Source organism: Condylostylus longicornis, unplaced genomic scaffold (genome assembly GCF_029603195.1).
Source record: "Condylostylus longicornis isolate FDR11 unplaced genomic scaffold, ASM2960319v2 ptg000037l, whole genome shotgun sequence".
NCBI lineage: Eukaryota > Metazoa > Arthropoda > Insecta > Diptera > Dolichopodidae > Condylostylus > Condylostylus longicornis.
The window spans coordinates 289589-312571 of record NW_026578006.1 but is presented as its reverse complement, the minus strand read 5'-3'; the positions used below and the strand labels follow the sequence as shown (position 1 = coordinate 312571).

The window sequence follows — 22983 nt, the reverse complement described above, 5'->3', positions numbered from 1 at the left end:
ATTTCAAATAAAACATATTTTATATATATCGTTATGCTTGTACCAGGTATAATGTTGTGAGTTTTAAGAACGTGTTATGCACACTTTTTTTTTATATCATCCACACTATTCTTTTAATGTTTAATAAGAGCATTTATGATTAAAACTTTGTGCGACAAACATGAATACCTAACATTTCCAAATATGTTTTACCTTATTTGTTAATTTAATTTTTTTTTTGCACTCTCTTTCTCTGTTAAACAGAAATATGTATAGGATTTTTCAGAGGTCTGCGCGTCTGTGATCGGTAACTATTTATTCGAACTAATTTAGAATTCTGATTGCATTTTAAACAAAATCATCATATAATCATCATTATCATTGTTTTTATATTAATTCATCATCATCATTATGACATCAAATTAAATTATTTATACCAATATAAATACGATAATTTATGTACAAATACTATATACAAACGATATTTATAAGAAAAGCAGAAAAAAAAAAACTACGATAAATTTGTAGTATGATTACAATTGCCAAATATGGTCAGAAGTGTGGTGTGTAGTGTTTAAATTAGGACATAAGAGGAGGGTGCAAGTTTTTATTTAATTTTGTTTTTGTTTTTTTTGCCTTATATTCTTTATATAAATTTTGAATTGATAAAAACTAGACCAGGAAATTAATATAAAAATCTAATCAGATTTTTCTAGATTTTTATCGGCTCATATTTTAGGTACCGTGTTTTGTTTTAATTAATTTTTTAATTAATTTTTTATTTTATAATTTAAAATAAAAGTTATTATAAATTTGTGTTTGTGTATTAGTTGATGAGAAACAACACAAATTACAATACATAAATAGCAAAAATTTTCCAATTTTTGAAACAAAAAAATTGTTAGTAATGTTAGACTGTCTAAAATCAAAAGTTAATTTTATAAACTTCTTATGGTTGAATATTACCTATTTACTTTCAAACTTTATTATTGTATGAGATTTTATTCAATTATTAGGGTGACCCTAAATGTGGCTAGATATTTTTCCAGGGATGCCGTGTTTTTCCAGGGTATTTTTTCATGTTTTCTTTTCGCCCCATCAAAATAATTATATATTTAGCGTAGAAATAATTATATTTTTCTTTGAATCTCGATTGATCTTGAGAATAGCCAAACAGAATATAAGAATACTATGCCCACATTATTACTATATCAAAATGGTGTACTCAAAATTAAATTATAAAAAATTGCATTTTATTTTTTAATTTAACAGAAAATTTATGGAGGGGAGAAGTCCTTTGATTGTCCTCTAAACTAACTAATATATATATATAAAATATTTTCTTTTAAAAATTCATTGCACAAAATTTTATAAAATTGTAATTCGCAGTAAATACAAATCTGTTATACATTGTTTTTTTTTTGTATATGAAAAATATAAATTATGATTTTTTTTTTTTTATTTTATAAAATTTGTTGTTAAAATAAATGTAAGAAATGTGATTATAAATGTAAAACATGTGTTGCTGCCAGAGACCTTTATGCAGCAAAAAAAAAAAAAATTTATAATGGTTTCCATCAGTTTCAATTTAATTTTTTTTTTTTGTAATTTAAAACTGCGATTTTGTTAACCTCAACAAGAAAATTATATAAAATTTTTTTTTGCAATTTTGAAGCTGTTAAGTACAAACACTTTAAGTTACTAAAGTGCAAAAACGAAAAAAAAAAAAAATTCTTTGTTAACAATTTTCTGGTCTTCACTTTTTTAGGCTATTTAGGTAAGAAATGATGTAAGTAAACTTGAATTTTTAAAACTATGTTCATATATCATTTTGAGACGACGACGACAACGACGACTTGAAGAGGAGAATGAACAAAATTATAAATGAAAATTAAGAAAAAATGAATTACCTAAAGAATATTTTTTGATGATTTTGATCATCACGTCCCACATATTACTTATATACAAGTACTACTTACATACTATTTTGTTGCTAAAAAAAATTATCTACATTATTACTCGCACATACAAATCATTTTTTTTTTTTTGGTTTTATTTTAATGTTAGTAGACATTTTCATTATTTCCTTCACTGGTTCTTATTTAATATTATTAATTCATAATTTTTTTTTTTCTTATACAAAAATTCTGATTTGTGAACTTTTTTTCATACAATTTACAAAATTTAATTTGAAGTTTTAAAGACGAAGCAGAGAACTTAAAGAATAATTAACAAAAGTATAAGAAAACTTATTTAAAATTTCTTGGGTTTTCTTCTTTATTTTATTAAAAATTTTAAAAATTAAATTTAAAATTATAATAAAAATGGCATTTCGGTATTTGATGAATTTGCTGTTTTGCTCAGGTTTTTTTTTTCTCTTTGATAATCTCTTCAAGATTCTTGTACTTGACTTGACTACAAAAATAATTTTTTTTTCATTTTTCGAATTTAGATCAAATTTATAATTTCATTTTCATTATCTTACCTTTTTTTAATGTACTTGTATAACAATTTATTTTAATTTTAATTGAAATATTTTTGAGAAGCATGTATATTTGTGCGGATGAGTAACCAGCATACTAATATCGAAATTTGTAAATTTCACCTAAAGTTTAACTTCAATTTTTTACCGACCAGCCTTCGTCATTCGGACGAAGAATAAGTAAAAATATGCTCTTACTTTTCTTACCGTTTTGGAGAAAGAGTTAATACAATGCTATTGGAGTAGCTATGTTCAAGTAAGTCTTTAAAAGATTGTTTCAAATTCAGTTTTTAGTAAAAGAAACCTTTAAACAAAGCCATTCTCATAATTATTATAAAAAAGTTTTATAAGTGTTATACAAATTTATATAACTGTTATACAAAAACTGTTATACAATATGATATACGTAAACTATTATATCACAAATTATTTTATTGGTATGATATATACAAGTAAGTCTTTAACAGATTATTTTAAATTCAGCTTGTAATACAAAATAGCTTTGTACAAAGCCAATCTCATAACTGTTATAAAAAGGTGTTAAAACTGCTGTACGAAGTATTATAACTGTTATATAGAAACTTTTATACAAAGTGTTATACATAAACTATTATACCACAAATTATTTTATTGGTATAACACTTTTCAAGTTATTGTTTTTGTGAACGTGAAATGGTGAATAAATTATTTTCAAAACACTTTAATAAAATGAAGTGTTTAAACTTTTAATCAGAAGCACATCATCCTACATAACAATTCGATGTTTTACAATTAGTATAACAAAATACTTATACAACATTCTTTTTTTGATTTTATGTGTATATGGTAACTTTATTTGATACATTACAATTAATACATAAGCCAACACTTAAGTACATGCATAATAAATAAATATTTACGTATACATACGCGTTTGTATGGCTTTCTAGCAATCATTATGTACATATATTCATATACATGTAATACGTATATATTATGTATGTCATTGTTATAAAGCATAAAAAAAAATTTTTATAAAAACTACATAGTAGTAATGTACAAATTGTTTAAATTTTACACTTATCGCTGTCAAAAGTGATGGCGTGATGTTAATCAAAATTAAAATGAACCACACAAAACAAAAAAATTTCAATAAAAATCAAAAGCAAAAACAAAAAAAAAAAAATTTGTTTTTGTTGAAAATCACGTCTCATTTGACAGATGTGTAGATTGATCAGAGTATACCAACCATATTCATATTATTTTTTTTATTGCTTTTGTTTTGGAATATTCTTCTGTATTTGTATGTGTGCATCAATTATAAAATTAAAATTTTAATATTAGAGAAATAGAAAATAATTTAAATATGATTTTGAATGAAATCAACTTCAAAATTTGATGTAAAATTTGTAAGCAAATGAATTCGAAGCAAGCATACAATTAAAGAAATATTAATAATAGATTAAAGAATACTCGTAGCTATATGTATTGAGAATTATACAAACTAATGTGTAGAAATATTATGTATTTATACCTGTGTTCATATATACAACTACAATTTGAATATGTCATACAAAATGACAAATAAAATATTTTTGGCATATTATAAATGTGATTAAAATTTCAATATTAAGTATCGGATATATTGACATATTTTAAAATTAGCACAAAAAACTGGAATAGATTCATCAATGATAACGTTATAACACGATCTATTATTAAAATGCTGAAGTGGATTTAGATTATAATTTCAAAAAATAATTATTACTTTCTAAAATACTCAAAAATTTATCTAATTTTATAAAATAATTCATATTTTTATTTCGTTAAACCAAAATACTGAAAAATTTAAAAATTGTTTTTGATGAAAAAAACAAAAGACTTCAATGCTTTCGTAGAGAACTTTTATGGAAAAATGGAATGCGGTAGAGGAAAAAATTTTTCTTTCCCACCTATTTTTACAATAAACACTAGAAAGGAAATGATTTTTTCTAGAAATAGCCAAATTTAAAAATTATTTAATTTTATGTATGTATAGGTATAAGTAATAATTCGCTGTATGCATAACTATGATCCGCATTCATCCGGACATCAAAAAACAAATTAAGTTGAATTTGTTAAGCTCAAATTTTAAGGTAAGATTTTTCCTTAAAGCAAAATCAAAAGTTTGAACCACTTTTTTTTTCAACACATAAACGAAAAATCACAGTTATTTTAAATAAAATTCTAAACACAAATTATATTTTGATTTGTATATTAAGAAAAAATTAAAAATTATAATAGTCATTTGCAAGCCATATTCAATGCCGGGCATTTTCCATTATCCCCTCATAAAATTTGAATTTTATTTTAAATTTATCAATATTTTTGTACTCATTCGACCTGCTTATGTACGCCAAATTCATTAAAATATTTACAATTTAAAGAAAATAAATAATCCTTTTTTCATAATTTCCTTTTTGTAAATCTTTTAAAAGGAAACTATTGACTTTACTATATTAGAATCATGTTCACTTTTTGTTTACAAATTAAAACTTGTGTTATTTATATAGAAAAATAAATGTTTTAAAATGTAAATTTAAAATATTTAAATCATATGTGCTGTAAGGTATTGAAAATGTAAAAATATGCACCTGTACAGGTACCATATACAAAAATTTCTATATCAATATTTGTATATGCCTTGAAAGAGTGTTTTAAGTATCACCTCTAAAAATATTGAGAAAATGGATTATAATTTTATTATTTTACGCCTATTGACGTTTCTCATTTATTCTAAATAAATACTTGTATGTAAAATGAAAGGATAATATAAGTACGCATATTAACAATTTAAAAGATTGTTCAAATACAGTAAACACCATTTATTGGATCATTTAAAATTTAAGAATATACAAAATAAAATGTAATTTATTAAGAAAGAAATTAACTCTAAATCATTTGAATTAAATAAAACAAAAATTTTTCAAAATACAGAATTATAGCTATACTCGACTGTATCAACCTTAAAATTTTGAATAATCAGAATTTTTTTCAAATAAACTTCTGACTAAAAAATTCATTTCATTTGAATAAAAAATAAATAAAAGTTTACACTACTCCTATATATAAAAAATATTGCTTCCCAATTAAGAGATCATAATTTTGTTGAAATTTTTTAAAATGTTTGATTAGAATTTTAAAGGTAAATTTTGTAGTGTATAGTAAATAAGACACAAAACATATATGTATATATAAGTGTTGTTTAATATTTACACATGTCTTTGAATTTTTAATAGAGCCATTTAAAGAGCTAATAATTTCTATTAAAAGAAAATAAATAATTATTTTATATTACCAGTTCATTTATTTATTTCTCGCTAAGTGTTTATTTTGATTTCAAAAGAAAAATACCCTTTTTTTCATACAATGGTATATGCACTTATTTATTCAACACTACATATTTATTTTTGAAATCTGACATCTATAAATCTTTTTGTAAAATTTATTTATTAAAAGGATTATCGATCCTAAGAAAATTTAAAGGAAAATTTAAACTCTTTTTTAAATATGGTAAATAAATATGGTAACTCTTTGTTTTTTAAATAAAAGGTATAAGTGTGAGATACTAGTGTAATTATGCTACTAAATGTAGTTCTAGAATTCAATTCGCCTGTTTATTAGATTTTGTTCCACCATTTTTTAATCAGATGGGTTTAATATATAAAGATTTTTCCTGCTTCATATACAGTTAACCGTTTCATCATTACTAGCACAAGCGAGTGGTTTGTGCACCTGAAAAATCCTTCTTGTAGCACATTAACAGATCACAAAAATTATAAGCCCATCACTTATGAGAATAACTCCTTCCTAGCCGTTACATAATCTAATTCTAATTGCATCATCGCCGTGAAAGTTCTTGATGATTCGACCATATTTTGTATGAGAAATCTTTATGCATAAGGAAGTACTAAAATTATCTACATGCAAACAGAAGAGGCAATAATATTCTGCCTAATTTATCGATAACAAACAAAATATAACTTTACCTGTCGTATATACCTTCAATATTCATAGTTCCTACTTCATTCACATTGTGCTCTTTTAATGACACTTAAAAATCATAATGTACGAATATATACATTCAGTTTATTGTTTCCAATATTATTTATGATTGAATGGGGCACACAAATGTGTACACATACATTCATTTAAATATTTTCTTTTAAAATTTATAAAAAAAAGGAAAGAATGTTTTTTTTTTTATTATTTTTATTGTGCACTCTTAGTGTGCCTTAATGTTAAAAACATACGAGAGAAAAGAAAAAAAAAACACAAAACTAACCTTTTTTGTTAAAAATGAATAGAATCTAGCGGACTCTGGTATTTTTTAAATCCTATTCGGTACTTCCTGATATTTATTTTTCTTTATATTTTTATTTATTTATTTTTTATTTATTCTAGGGTTTTATATACCCAAGTATATGCCTAAATAAAACTACAAATACTTAAATGAGCGTATATGAACATATGTGATGCATTTTGTTCCTAAGGGACCAACTAATAGATCATTTATGGATATTTAAACATTAAGTGTTTGTTATTTTAGTTAAGAAAATTGACGGATCAATTCAGTTGACAAGGTGAAAAAAAAACGTTCCTAAACACTTGGCTTAAAATTGGTTTGAAGCTACATTTAAGTTGTGGCACTTAATGGGTACATATGTATTCGAAGTGTGTTTATTCTGAGGATTATTAAAATCTCAACAAGTATATATACACAAATGTATATTTTTTTTTGGAATAGCCAGAAGAATCACCTTTTTTTTTTACATTCATACATTAAAACATTTAGGTCTAGGTCTTTTTCTTTCTAAATAACGGATGAATGAAATCATTTAATTGTTAAATTAAATATTTTAGGCCTCAAATAGAGAGATGTCGTCTGATTGTTGTGGTTAAAAAATAACAAAACATGGTGTTAGTTTTTTAAATTTTCACTTTGATTGAAAATCATATTTTGTTTTCCTTATTATTATTTGTTTGTTTTTTTTTTTTTTGTTTCTTTTTACATATTTTATTTCATGTTTACATTGTGATCAGGTGTTATTCGAGATCGGGCGGCAGCAGTAAAGAATTTCATTGATTTTTTTATGTTTCTGTTTCTCTATATTAATGCGCCTCACCGATTCTTATGTTATTCGGATATAAATGGTATTTTTGTATAGTGGATATTTTTTAATATGAAAAGGTGTTAATAGGCTATTTGAATTTTTTTCTGATTTTATTATTTTTATTTTAATTTTTTTTTTTGTCAAACACTATTTTTTAATGCGCATACATAATATGTGTGTTGCAGCTTTAACAGTAAACATAATAATAAAGGAATGTATGTTAGTGTTGTATTTTAATTGTGTATATGTGACGACCAATTTGTTTAACTTACCTTTACTGTTATTTGTTATTTAATTTACTTTTAAATTAGAAAATAACAAAAACACATACAAAATATAAAATAATACCGGAGAAGAAAATATGCGCGAAGTAATGAAAAATTTTACGTGCCAATAAGAACACCATAACAGAAAAAAAATAGAGTTGGGTGTAACAAAAAAAAAAAAAGTTTTTTTCTTGTGTTAATTGAACATCTTGTGTGATCTGATTGATTTTATGATATTTAACAGTTTTTCGAGAAAATGATTGTAAACGTAAATGTGGAACTTTTATAGTATTAAGCGTAAGTCTAAGAGATTGAAATGATTTGCGGCAGAATAACGAGAAAATTAAATACAAGAGTATACAAGAGTATTTTGAATATCTTTGAAACAATCTACAAAAGATCGTTTCCAGAGCTCTTTAAGGCAAACGTTTTTAAATCGTAAAATGAATTTGCGAATGAGTTGCTAAGTTGGTTTCCATTTTTTCCAGCAAAATATCACTCATCATAAGATATGGAAAAAACGTTTTAACATCCTATTAAACCTAATATCGTAATTCGTTATCATTCGCACCATATCGTTAATACTCCGATTATCAGATGTTTGTTTTATTCGTCGTAAATGTGAAAATGTTATTGAAAATGTGTAAAGATTGTTTCCATTCTAAAAAATAGTGACTTTCCTCTTTGCGACCTTGAGGCGTATAAATATGTTTTCGTGACGCAGGTTTGTTGAAAGTTTTTGAAAACATTATCCATGGCCTATGTTTGTAAACGTTTTCTGAGTTGTTGAAAACATTATCCATGAAATTGATTTATTTATCAAGTATACGTGCTGTTACGAGCACAATTTTCTTCTAGATTTTTCGAAAGATTTAGATTTCTAATAATTTTTAGGATTTTTTTTCTACTCACTTATTATTCGAATATTCGGAATGAGAATTCGTGACGGGATTTTGTGCCATTTCCAAATATGAAAAATTGCAAATAAAAGACCAAATTTATAATTCTCCCCTCTCGCAATGTCTGCTACTCCTTGATTATTTCACCAATTTATAGGCGGCTTACTATCAAATTAATTGAAAAGGTGCCTCTAGTATATTTAAAATATTTTCATTTATTTTAACTTAATTAAATTTTTTTGTTTAAATAAAAATATTTTCCTATTCATTTATTATAGGGGAATTGCAAAAGTTGGTGAACCAAATAATATATCACCATTATCATCGGGTATATTTGATCCAGCAGTTCATGCAACATTACGTCGTAAACAAAGACGTTTAGTACGTGATAATCCAGGTGTATTAGGTGCTCTTGTTAAAGGAGCTAATTTAGCTATAGCAGAATGTCAACATCAATTTAGAAATCGTAGATGGAATTGTTCTACTAGAAATTTTTTAAGAGGAAAAAATTTATTTGGAAAAATTGTTGATCGAGGTAAGTTTTATTTAAATTTCATACAAATTGTTTTTTTCTTTTTTTTTTAAAATAAATTCAAATAAATGAAAGAAATTAATAACTACCATAGAGAAACTATGAAGTTGCGAGTAAGTTAAGAAATCGAAAGTACAAATTATATTTGTATGTATATTTTTAGATAGCAATCTTCAAGTTCTTTGTTAACGTATAAGTATGTCTAAACAATAAATAGGCATGTTTTTATGTATAACAAGCCTGTTGTACATACAAAGATTTTTTTTTCAAATCTCTGATGAATTTTATTAAAAAAATACTTATGTAAATACCTTTAATCACTTAATATAATGTTGATTAAAATAATTTTATGTTAGACCAGTTTCATTTTCTAATACCTTCATAATCCACATTGTACATATACATATACATACATATATACACGCATCTATTATGCTTTTATTTTCTTTTATTGTCATTTCGGAATAATTGCGTACGATTTAATTACGCATTTTGAATATTTTATTATTGTAAACACTTATATTGCTGTATATAACATATATACAGCAATATATGAATGGGTAGATGAGTGTACTCCGCATGTATAGAACAGTGAAATTTGATACAAACATTTGTGTTTTTATTTGTAACACAGGCTAATTTATTGTTAATAAAATGGTATTATTTACCAAATACCCTATGCCGAATACATACCGATCTCTGGACGTTCAAATATGAGAGCACGATAAGTCTGAAGAAGTATTTTGTAATTATGTTACAAAATATTAAATGCTTTCTTATTCATTTTATTTCATTTCAAATATGTTATACAAAAAAAAAAAATATTTTATTTGTAATTGTAAAATTTTTAAAACCTGATCCACTTATTAAAAGATCGGAATAATAGTTTTTTCTTTAAATGCATAATAGACAGTTTCAATTTTAATCTTGATCTTGATAACAGAAACTGAAATATATATATATGTATACATATAAATTGTATGTATGTATGTGCACAAAAAACAGAAAAACCAAGTGGAAAGAAATTAAAATTGTTAAATTTTTTTTCTTTTTGTCTTTTATTTCCTATACTCCGTCTCTTTTGTATTTAAAATTGTAACGCACGCATAAAAGGTATATGTATATCTTTCTTTCTAGATCATTTTATACGAGAATCTCTATACTCGGCCAGTGACATACATACTTTGTTTATGATTATATTAGAAATTTTTTATGAGAAAGAATGTTTTAATTTCATATAGGTTAAGTGTTATCTTTTAAATGGTAATAGAACATTATTTCGATATTAAAAAAGTTATAAGGACAAAATATCGAAATAATGATATGAAAAGTTAGTTATTATGAGAAAATTCATTGGACACAAATTGCAATTTTTATAAAAAATTTTTTTAAAACCATATATTATGTACATTGAATAATTATTTACGAAAAATAAATTCGATACTTGTTTCGGGCAATTTTTAATCAAAGAAAATAGGAGAATTTCTTACTATTCATAATGCAGCATAGTAGCAACAATTCCGATAAATTGTAACACTATACTTAAGAAAGAATGCATGCTATAACATTATAAATACTCTTAATAGTAAAAATAAATACGAAATAGAGAAGGTTATCGAGTAATTTAGAATGAAATACTGTGTTATCAAAAACAATATAATTAAATTTAAGAAGAACGTGAATTCGGGAAAGGTTTGAGTTACAATATGAATTAAAAAATTATATATACGAGGGTCACTATTTATATTTCGGGTCTAGCAATAAAAAACAAACATTTATCATTGGAAATGGTTTTATTGTTTTTCAAAATATTCCCCATGAAGATCAATACACTTTTGCATGCGCTGAAACCAATTTTCGTAGCATTTTTTCCACTCCGATTGAGACACCTCCAAAACATGGCTTTTGAACGCATCGACTGCTTCTTCAGGTGTTGAAAATCGTTGTCCACGCATTTTTTTTTGATGTGAGGGAATAAGAAGAAGTCATTGGGTGCTAAATCAATTTTTATATAATGACAATTCGAATTTGAAGAATGTTCAATGCGATCTCTATGTTAAAAAAATTCGAAAAAATTTGACATATTATACACAATTAAATCCTGAAATTATTGCAATAACTTACTTATACTTGATTTTAGACTGATATATTTGTTTTCCATTCTGAAAAATATTGCATTATTTTCAATATTCGATGAAAAATTTTCTAAAAATTTAACTTTCGATTAAATGTAACTTACCCAATTAATAAAGTGAATAACTAAAAATATTGCATTAATTCTGTGTGGCTAGATTTCAATGTAGAAAATAAAAATGAAAAAAAAAAAATTAAAAAACAATAATAATTTCTTGCTAGAAATTATTTAACTATCATGGTAGCACTCAAAAATTAAAAATTCATCTATGTACATTAATATGAGAGAATAACTAAAAACTGAAAATGATTTTTTAAAATATTAAAATGCGTTGACGTAAAGCGCATTCCATTTTTTTGTCTCTTTTCATTCAATTTGTTTTTTATATGGAAATGTGATAAAAATGAAATTACAAAAAAAAAATTTTTGTTATACTTAAAATTCTTCTTTGAAACGCGTGCTCCTTGCATTTGGATATAGAATTGTTATATACATTTATACAATTATACATGTATACATAATACGCATATATAATTGATACATATTATAACATCTGTCACTGGTTCTTAAGAATAAAAAAAAATAAGATTCGAAAGAAAAATTTCTTAGACTGAAGAAATTTTTCAAAAAAAAAAAATCATTCTGTTGATATTATAATGAGAACGTTGTTGTTGTAGCATCATTATAACAATTTGTTATAATTTTTCTTATTCTTTTTTTTTTACGATATTATAATCATTAACATATATCACATATACTCGCACCGCCTATACACATTGTATAGGAGAAATTAAGACTTTCATAATGTTTTACGTCTTGGTTTACTCAATATGAAATTTGTTTAGTATGTAGTACCTACAGATTTTTACAGATGCTTCGGTACCATTCGGTTTCTTTATATATGTATGAACATACATGTGTGCATAATATTATTATGCTTATTTATTCTAAGAGCTTTAAGTGGCAATTTACATAATTTTGTTATTATAATTTTTTTTTTTTATTGATAATATGTAGATATGTGTTTATTCATCGGTATGTTTTTGTGTATATATTATATACATATATATGTAGAAATACAGATTTATTTCATGAAATGCATATTTATGTCATATGACATCTCAATTAAGAAGCAAATTTTCAATGAAAATATATTTCACCTTTTTTTTTTTTGTAAATTAAAAAAGAATACAACAAAAATAAGACGCATATTTTTGTTTTTATATTCCTTAGGATATTGTTCTCAGAGTTGGTATTATAAATTTGCTTTTTCATTTGCAATTTTTCATATTTGGAAATTTTAGAAAATTCCGCCACGGATTCTCATTCAAAGTATAGTATTATTCTCGTTGATTTAATAAGTATAGTGAAGTTCCTAAAATTTATTATAGAATTTTGACCTCTCACTCTTTTAACCCTTTAAAAATTGGAAAATTGTAATTTTTTTACTAATTTTTACTAATCTAAATAATTAATACGATATTTTAAAATTTTTATGCATTATAGTTTTAAATTAAATTAAAGTCGAATATAATAATAAAATGTATAATTTCGGATACTGTAGGAAGAAAATTTGAAAGTGTTAATCGCAATTGAACTTAATTTATGAAGGGTATAGATATCTTTTTCTAAACTCTTATTATTTCGCGCTGATAATACACATACCTGAAAATTACCATGAACAACTATAAATTAATGTAGCAATAATATTTTGTATTTTCAGTAAAGAGCAAGAGTTGCGGGAGCATCACAATTATAATACGATAAATTTCCTCTTGCTTTTTAAAATGAAGAATGTAAGCTATACGCGAAAAATCAACTTTTTTTCTGTTTTTGTTTTTAAGTCTTTAATTTAAGTCTTAATTTTTTTTTTTGTGTTCAACAAAACGTATACTTACTTACTTCTTCTGAATTTTTAGAATTGATATGAATACGAGTTCCTGAAAATTACCTCAATTATTTTATGTTTCTTGTTATAATTTATACAAAAATTATTTATACATTGCGTATATATATATGTACATATTATATTAAAATTGAAATATTTAAAAGACAAACCATAATCAGATAATAAGGTACTTATAAATCAAAAGTACAACAAAAATTGAACGTTCAAAAGTGAGGGTATTTAGTTATACACAGGATTGTAAGGAGTTTCCACTTTTTTGTTTTACTTTTTTCATTTTAGTTCATTTATAAAGGGTATTAAAATTTCATTTGAGTTCGTCAGTATTATGTTTGTATATGATAGTGTTCATAAAGGACTTATTTATACATAAATGAATATAATATAAAGAAAGGGAAAGAAAAACAATTCTTAATTTTTAAGTATTTCAAAAAAAAAAGGTGTTTATTATAAATAAGATTTGATGAAATTCTGAGTTTGAAAAATTTCCTATAGGTTTATGTATTTGTATATTAGTAAAGCTTAAAAATCTTTTATAATTTCAAGTTGACAGAAAACATAAATTTGTTTTATGTTATCTTTTAAATCATTATAACAATTTTTTCTTAATTGATCTTAAATATTTTTAATATTTAGTTTTATTATGAATTATGGAAAAGATATATAACAAAAAAAAATTGAAAAATTTTAGTATAACAATTATAAACTTATGGTAGAAAAGGGGAATAAATGTAGGATTATGTTGGAGTAAATAATGTAATAGGATTTTGGGTTCCGCGTCTCAGAAATTCGTACCAATTTTATAGCATATGGAAATTTCACCAAAGGATACTAGAATTTCATTTGAATTTTTGTCTTAGAGAATTGTATATATTAAGTGATTGAAGTGTACAACTTTATACTTAATACATTCAACAATGCCTTCTGTAAAATTTTATTTCTTTAAAATACATTTACATTAACTGCTTTGCGGCTGTAAAACTAAAAAATTGAATATACAAATAAAATTTGGAAGTGAAATACAGGGTCCTAATGAAGTACAATTTTACAATTTTTGTTTTTGTATATGCCAGTCTAGAAAATGTGGTTTTCTTCCATAAAAAAATTTAGTATTAATGGGTTAATTTCCACCATTTTATACCACATTAGAAATGATTTCTAAAGGAATACATGTAAAATATTATTAAATCTATCTTTATCTATCTCAGATTATTTTCAATTACATATCACAAAATATCAAATTTTAATTTATCTATATGTAAGTAAATATTTACTTATAAACCAATGAAATCGGATTCTTTCCCTCACAAAATTTATATTTTTTAAAGATTACCAATTAATCGAAAAGTGAAAATAATAATAAATAAAATATACAATCGTGATTGGTATTCAATATTCTTATATCTTAAGTATTCGACAACAGAAAAATTGTATACATATACATGTATATATGTATATGTATATAACATAGATTTTGTGGTTTTTATTACATGGAATATTAATTGAAGTGGTTTTCATTTTACACGAGTACTACTTTTTTTTCTAATCGGGGAATTTTTAATTTTTTTTTGTTGTTTGCAGTGGAAAATTTTTCTGTTATTGTCATTCACATAATAATCATATCATATTTAGTTGGATTTCGATATTATACATACATATATAGAATTGAATATTAATTTAAAATTAAAAAATTCATTCACAATAGAGTACCGTATTATCGAATATCAGGCTATAATTAAAATTATTAGCATATTGTTATGGAAATTTCATTAATTTTTTATTAAAAAGTATTGTATTTCAAATTTATTATTATTTCAGTAAAAACAAATTTATATAGAATATTTGAAATGACATGAAAAATGTTAAAAGTATCAAAAATGTTAATTGACACAAGAAATTACTGATTAAATTCAGTATGAATTTTTTAATTATATTTTTGATAATTAAATAAGATACGATGAGAATTATGGAAAAATTCTGGCAGATGTTGAAAAAAAAAAATTAAACTTATCAGATTTTCATTTCACATTCAGTGCTTATTAAATTCATTAGAATTTGCCAACGCGTGGTAAATTTTGGTCAAGAAATCATCCTGATATTTCGTTAGTCATCCAAGATATTAAAATTTTTTTAAAATTTTTAAAAAATTGCTTTGAATTTCGTTGAAATTTTATTTATTTGAATAAAATTTTCAGCTGCAAAAAAACTAATTTTTTTAACACTATTCATTTTCCAAATATTTTACTAATTAAGAAATTTAAAATTAGACACAGAATGTCAGATTAAAGGTTAAATTTTATTCAAAAAAATTTTCACACAAAAACAAAAATATTCTGGAATTTTGACAATATTATTAATTCGGTTTCGTTTCCTTTTTACAATTATGTTGCAATTTCCTTTATTTTTTTTTTCTTCAAACAAAAATTGCTTAACAAAAAATTTCATGGAGGTCTTTAAAATTTTTCCTTCTTAATTTTTTTTTTTTTTTGATTACACTTAAGTAAATAAAAAGAAAAGAAAAGTTTATAAATCAAAAATGACGAAAAGAAAAAGTTGAAGGTAAGAGAAAAACTAAGAAAAAGAAAAGGATATTTCTTGTTCATTCCAAGTTCTTTTTCTTTGATTTTTTTGTTTTTCTATTATAACAACTACCAATAGGTCATATTATATACCAATCATCAGCAAACCATAAATACATATATAATATGAAGGCAAATTTCATAAAAAATTATAAAAGAAATAAAAAGCAAGGACATCATGCTGTCCATCGTTTTGTTATTTTCTAATTGGTGACACCTTAGGGATTGTAATTAGCTACGGCAAAGTGAATTTTTCATTTAAATTTTTTTTTTTTCTGTTCTCTTTAAATTTTATTATAATAATTTTTAACGGTTTAATAGGATATAAATTTTAATTTCTGCTGGTATATTTAAGAATTTATTTTGTTTTTTTTTTGTTTTTGATTTTGCAAATGGAATAAACAAAATTAAGGGATGTACATACATATATATTTGTATCTAATGTTCCACAACTTTTGGCCCCTTAAAATATTTTAGGTAATAATTCAAAATTACCAAAAAAAACAAGAAAACAATACGAAAATAAAAAAAATTTAATACTATCCAGTAGACCAGTTGACTATATTCTGATGAATTTTTGTATATATATATACCTAACCTTCTATACAAACATAAAAATGACATAGGTTATAATCAATATTATTATTAACAACTATGGGATATTAGCTTGGATTACAGATATCCTCATAATAATTATAAATATTTTAATAATTACAAATTATTATGTGCATTTGATTGCACATACAGGGTGTGCAAAGAGTCAAGAGCAACTGCTTTGAATTGCTGATTAAACTGGATTCATATTAATTAATTCGAAATATTGAAATATTAGTTAAATTAATTTTAAGTGTATATGCCGAATTTGTTTTATTATTTAATTTTATATTTGTTGTAATAATCGATTTGTTTAAGTATAAATAAATTATTTTCATAAATATGAAATTTATAAAATAAATTAAAAAAAAAATACATTTGCATCATTTATGTGCCTTTAATACAATTGAGCTGAACTCGTGAAGAAAGTGAAACAAGTGAAGAAAGTACCATTAAATTTTTGGCTCCTAATAGGTTAATGATGCAAATATACGAAATTAAATTTTTCTATATTTTAAAGTATAGTGCGCTTTAGAATATGGTATTATGTGATACACCCTGTATACAAAATAAAATATAATGTTAGAAAAAGAAAATCAAGGATATAAAGTTGTCACTTATTAAAATTATTATTTTCAGTTTGAATATTTTTTTTCTTTTTGTAAAATATATGATTATAGAGCTACAATGATGATGTCAAAAATGTTTTGTTATATTATTTATGCCAAAAATATTTTTTATTCTGAAAAATTTACGTTCTGTGACGAATTCTGGGTTTAATACATGAATTTTTTTTTCATCTGTTCTGTTTATTTAGTTTTTTTTTTTTTGTTTGTTTTATATTTATTATTATTTTGTGAAAAATCTCCAAATTGAATCTTTTGTAAGCTCATAATACCTTTTCGAATTAAAAAAAATTTTTCCCTGTTAAATTTATTTTGCAATTTGTATATATATACTCGTACTTATGTAGGTACATACTTAAATGTTCTAAAAATATAATAATCCCCGAGAACATGGTATATTATTATGGTCTTCATTTCAATAATATTATATTCTTGTGCTATAGATAATTTCCTGACATTATAAAATAAATCTTATATATTATAAATGTTTTTATGATCTTTCATTCTAGAACATACAAAACATACAAAAATTTTTTTTTTTAAATTTACTTGTTCACAGGTCATGATTTTTCGTTCTCTTCTTGGAAATTTTCATATTATTGTATACAAAAGTAAAATGATAAACCAGCAGCATCTATATAGTTAGCAAGTTTTAATATATATATATATGTAGAGATTATTGTGATATTTTAAAAATGATCGTAATAAAACTATTAAAACAATAATATTTCCATTCATTTTCAAATCATTTTGTACATAGTTAGAGTTAAAATGAATTTATTAACTAAGAGAGAAGTTAAAATACCTTTATATATTTTACTGTATACATACATAATATAAAAGTTAAAGAGGTAGATTTAGAATATAATAGTTGAATTAGCTGTAAGTATACTTACATTTATAGTATACAGTAGTAATTTATAGAATATTTAATAATCTTTTAAAAATTTATTATTAAACAGAAAAAAAAAAAAAGAAATCTTTTAAAAGTAATTATTGCTCTATTGTTCAGTGATTAAATGTTTATTATAAAAATGGTTCAATCTTTCCTCTACTTTTATAGTATGGAATATTTAAAAATTTTTATGAATAAATAATTTTTTTTTTTGTATTCTGAATTTTTATACCCTTGACATTCGAAATATTTTAGGTATCGAGAACTGTTTTGTTTTTTTTTTTTTAATTTGAAAAAGCAGATAATTTGAGGTACCATTAGGATTAATTATCTTATTTTACATATACATACAAAGATACTATATATACTTATGCAAGTGTTTATTGTTATACAAAAGTAGATGAACTAAAATTGTTTTTATTACTGAATGATTCAGTTATAAATATCCGGATTAGTTTTATAGGGGTTTACTTCTCTCTCTTTTTTTTTTTTTTTTGTAATAATAATTACTATTGTATTGTGTAGAAATCGTTTTGTTTTGAATTGTTTAAATAAAAGTAAGTATTATATGTATGTATTATGAGTTTGTGTATGAGTACAATTAAATACAAACTAAAATAATAAATTTTTAAGACTGAATTTTGTTTTTTCTTAAGAAAGTGTATTTTATCTGAAATCATAGTTTATGAAGAAACAAATTTTAAAATTTTTTTTCTAATACAGTAAATAAATTTAAATAGTATTTAAAATGAAGTTATTTAGTTCATTCAGATATGTAAGTATTATGTATAAGAATTAAGTACAAATATGAAGAATAACAGAGTTTTATAATCAGTATTAAAAGTAATTCAAAGAAAGTATCATACAATTTTGTATTATATTATTTTGTTTTCAAACTTATTTCATACAATATGTTTGATTCCTTATTTACAAGAATTTTTCATATTTTTGAAAAACTTTGATTTTTATAACAACTTCATCGTTTCGAAGTTCGCATTTTATTGATTAATACTTCAAACATGTTGTATATTACAGTACAACATGTTTGATTACTTAAAATAATTTTATGTAAATTTAAATTTTAATTAATAAATATTAAGAATTTTTTTTTTAAATTATTTTGTTGTTACTTTTTTTTTGGTATATTACTCAAGTTTTTTCAAAAGAAATATTGTGTAAATTGTGTTTTGTGCATAATGTGCCGAATGTGTATCCGTTATTGTAACTGAAGAAAATTATCATTTCTAATAAAATTTAAGACTCCTTTCCACTCCTAGGAAGAGTATAGGACTAGTGCATGACATCATAGACTATGTCATACCCCAGTTTAATTGCGTCATAGAGTTTTAACTAGGTAGGTGCGGATAGCGAGCCGTAGAACTTTTAATATTAACTAAATATTTAAGGAGCATTTCAATACTGAAGATAAAATATTTTTATTATAGTTTTTAATATACTAGCATTTTTATAGATAATTTCACATTTACATATTAAATAAAACTAAATAATACTCGCGGATTATCAATTTAATTATATATATTGATGACTTTGATGCAAGACTCAATATTACTTTATTTTCATAATCCGTGACCTCACACAACGTTTAAATGAAAATGTGTTTAATTTATTAACATATATGTACATATACAGTTGGGTTTATTTTAAATTCATTAAAAAAAAATAAATGTGATATAATTTCAATTAATTTTAATAAAAATATTTTTAATTTTGAAATTTATTACAAAATTTTTTTTATATTTATATGAAAATATTATTATTTAAATGAATTTTACCTTAAACATTATATTAAAATAAAGGAAAAAATTAAAATAAAAATTAAATATACACGGTATAAATTTCAAAATTAACATATTTTTCGTATCAATATTATAAATTAATTTAAATTCAAGATAATAAGAAAAAACGAGATACAAAAACTCTTAATTTCATAAATTGAAAAATATTTTTTTAGATAATATTTTTTTTTTTTTTTAAATTTGCTTTCTGTTTCTACTGTTTTGTTTTTTTTTTAATTTCGTTTCTTTCCCACTTACTCTTTCTCTCTTTCCTTGTATTATTTTCCATTTTAATATGATGACATTTTAATCTTGTCTTTCATTTCGTTCTTCTTCATTTTATCCTCTTTATTTTTAATTCAAAGATATTTTATGTTTTAATTTAATATTTCATGCTTTAATATACTTTTAAGATATTACTTTTAACTAAATTACTACTCGTATAATGATAATACTCAAAAATAAAACTGTTATAAATTTGTATATGTTATATTTGTATATATATATATATGTATGTATAATTAAGTATAACATTAAGAAAAAGAAGAAATACAAATATCAGTTTAATTCAAAGTTTTCCGGTTAATTTAAAATATTTAATTTTCATTTTGATTGGATGGAGTAAATCTAGGTTAAGATTAATTGGAAAAAATATTCGAAATTTCGAATGTCAAAGCTTTCTGCCTCAAAGTGGGCTTTTTTTTTTTTAGTCTTTTAATTTATCTAGTTTAGGTTAATTACAATCATTGTAAAAAACATTTTCAAAAATCTAATTTTTCGAAAACTGCGGGCATCAATTTTTTCCAGATTATTAGCGGCTTTAAATGTTCTGACAGAAAATAATAGAGAAATACTAGAAAAATTAAAAAATCTGGATCACTAAATTTCCACTAGTTGAAAATAGCGAGTCAATGTAGCGCTACCACGTTAAAATTATACTTAGTACGAACCAATTTCATCTATATTTTTAACTTGTGGCGATAAAGAAATCCTATAATCATATCGCAAATTCTGAACATATTTTTAAAGAAAAAATACCTGATGAAGCTGACATTATGGAAAACAAACAAATAATGGTATACTTTTGTTAATGCCATTGAACAAGTAGGGTTAAATGTTGATTAGCTTCACTTAATATACTAGCAAATTTGTTAAAGCAAAATAGAGCCAAAGTCTTAATGGATATAAATAGTGTATATATATCAATCGCAATTATTTCTTTGCTTATTTTTACGCAGTCAATTTATTGTAATTCGATTGAATGAATTGTCGAATATCGTATTTGAAATATTAACAATTTGTCTTAATTTGATATTTTGTATATCAGAACAAGGTCTAGTCTATATTAATTCTATCATACAATGTTGTGCAAGTAATCATACAGCATTATACTTCTTATATTACATATGTACATAATACTACAATTAATGACTATACAATTAATATCACAAACGACTACTATTATTATCACTCCAAAATTATAATAATTTAAGTAAATACCGTTATTACAAACAATTAATTTCATATAATTACTTAATTTTTAAATTGGCAATAACATATTAAATTGTTAGCCAATATTATTAACAATATTGGTAAATAATTGATTTTCTGCGTTAATTCCACTCCACCCGTTTCATATAGAGCATATCAAATGCATATAACAGCAATTTATGTATGTATGTATACCTATTTGAACGCATTTTTTTTTATATATACTTAATCTACATTTAATTTCATTAGTTTTTTTCTTTTCAATTTATTTATTCAATCAATATTATTATGCGCGCTCATACGAGTACTACATAATATAAATGTGAGCTTCATTAAAATGCGCGATAATTAATATCTTTTAAATAAACTATGTGAAACCCAATAAAATTTATGTAGTTAGTTTGGTTTTCATTTTTTTATTTTGGTTTGTTTTTTCTTCGTTTTTTTTTCTTAATTATTTAATCATGCCTATATATTTGATAGAGAATATACGATATAGTAAATAGTAGTATTAAATATGAATCATATATATATACTTATGTACATATGAGTATAAAAAATACCAGAAAAATATTAAGATAAAAAATAATAAAATGAGTAGCTAACAGAAAAAGCACAAAAATGAAAATAAGAAAAAAAGATCTCATTGGGTGGTCATTAATAATCGAACAGGTAAAACACACTAATTCTTCACAAATAGGTGCTTATCTATATGCTAAAGTAAATCTATTAAAAGTTTAATACTATTTTTTTTTTGTTGGCATAAAATATAATACGAGCGTATAAGCGTTTAAATTGAATAATATAAAAAGTAGGAGAGAAAAATAAAAAAAAAAACTTTTAATATTATGAAAATTTGACATGTATTTAAAAATGAAATTTTTTTTTTTAATTTATTGTATAATAAATACATAATTAAAATGTAGATATAAAGGAAGTAAAAATATACTATCGCATCAATAGAATAAAATTGTCATATATCAAAATTTTCTGCTATGAGAGTATTAAGTTGAATATTGTTTAATGTTTAACTGCATTAAAAAAATGCGATACATATTTAAAGATGAAGCTACTTTACATTGAAAATGATTTATCATTCAAAAGGGTAATTTATATGAATGATAGTTACCCTATGGAGATTGATCATAGGACAGAAATTTTTTTAACAAATTGTAATTTTCGTGCAAACGTAACAATTTAAATTGCAAAGATTATTCTAAAAATTTTTTCAAATTACTTATAATATCACTGTTTCTGGTATAAAATTGTTAATATCCCCAAGAGAATTGGGTATCAGTTCCTAAACGCTCAGGAAACTCTGCCCATCGTCAACCTCGTCGCCCGCATGACCACTGTGATCAAGGACATAAAAGAGCATGACTTTTTTTTGCCGATGACAATTCCACGAGTGTAGCAAGACAGCTCCAGACCAGCTTAAATGTAACCTGAACAGCGCTGCCCTACTGTTCAAGAACACATAAATGTGGTACGATTTTTATATTCCCCTTTCTAAGCTGACTCTCAGACAGATCTCTATTTCATGTATTTTGACTTGAAACACCGTACAATATGGGTGCAGGCTCGCATATATACGCATGTTCGGGCGGACACCATATACGTTCGAGCCCACGCCCGACTCCATTTTTGACTCGTCTCCGTAACACATGATTGG

General features: G+C 23.5%; 1 protein-coding gene across 1 annotated transcript in view; it reads left to right on the top strand.

Moving 5' to 3' along the window:
* Window positions 1-22983, top strand: part of LOC129608912 (protein Wnt-1) — a 71513-nt gene that overhangs the window by 12047 nt on the left and 36483 nt on the right. Inside the window, exon 2 of the mRNA XM_055520704.1 lies at window positions 9037-9293. Coding sequence (XP_055376679.1) covers window positions 9037-9293 — 257 coding nt within the window. The remainder of the gene's footprint in view (window positions 1-9036; window positions 9294-22983) is intronic.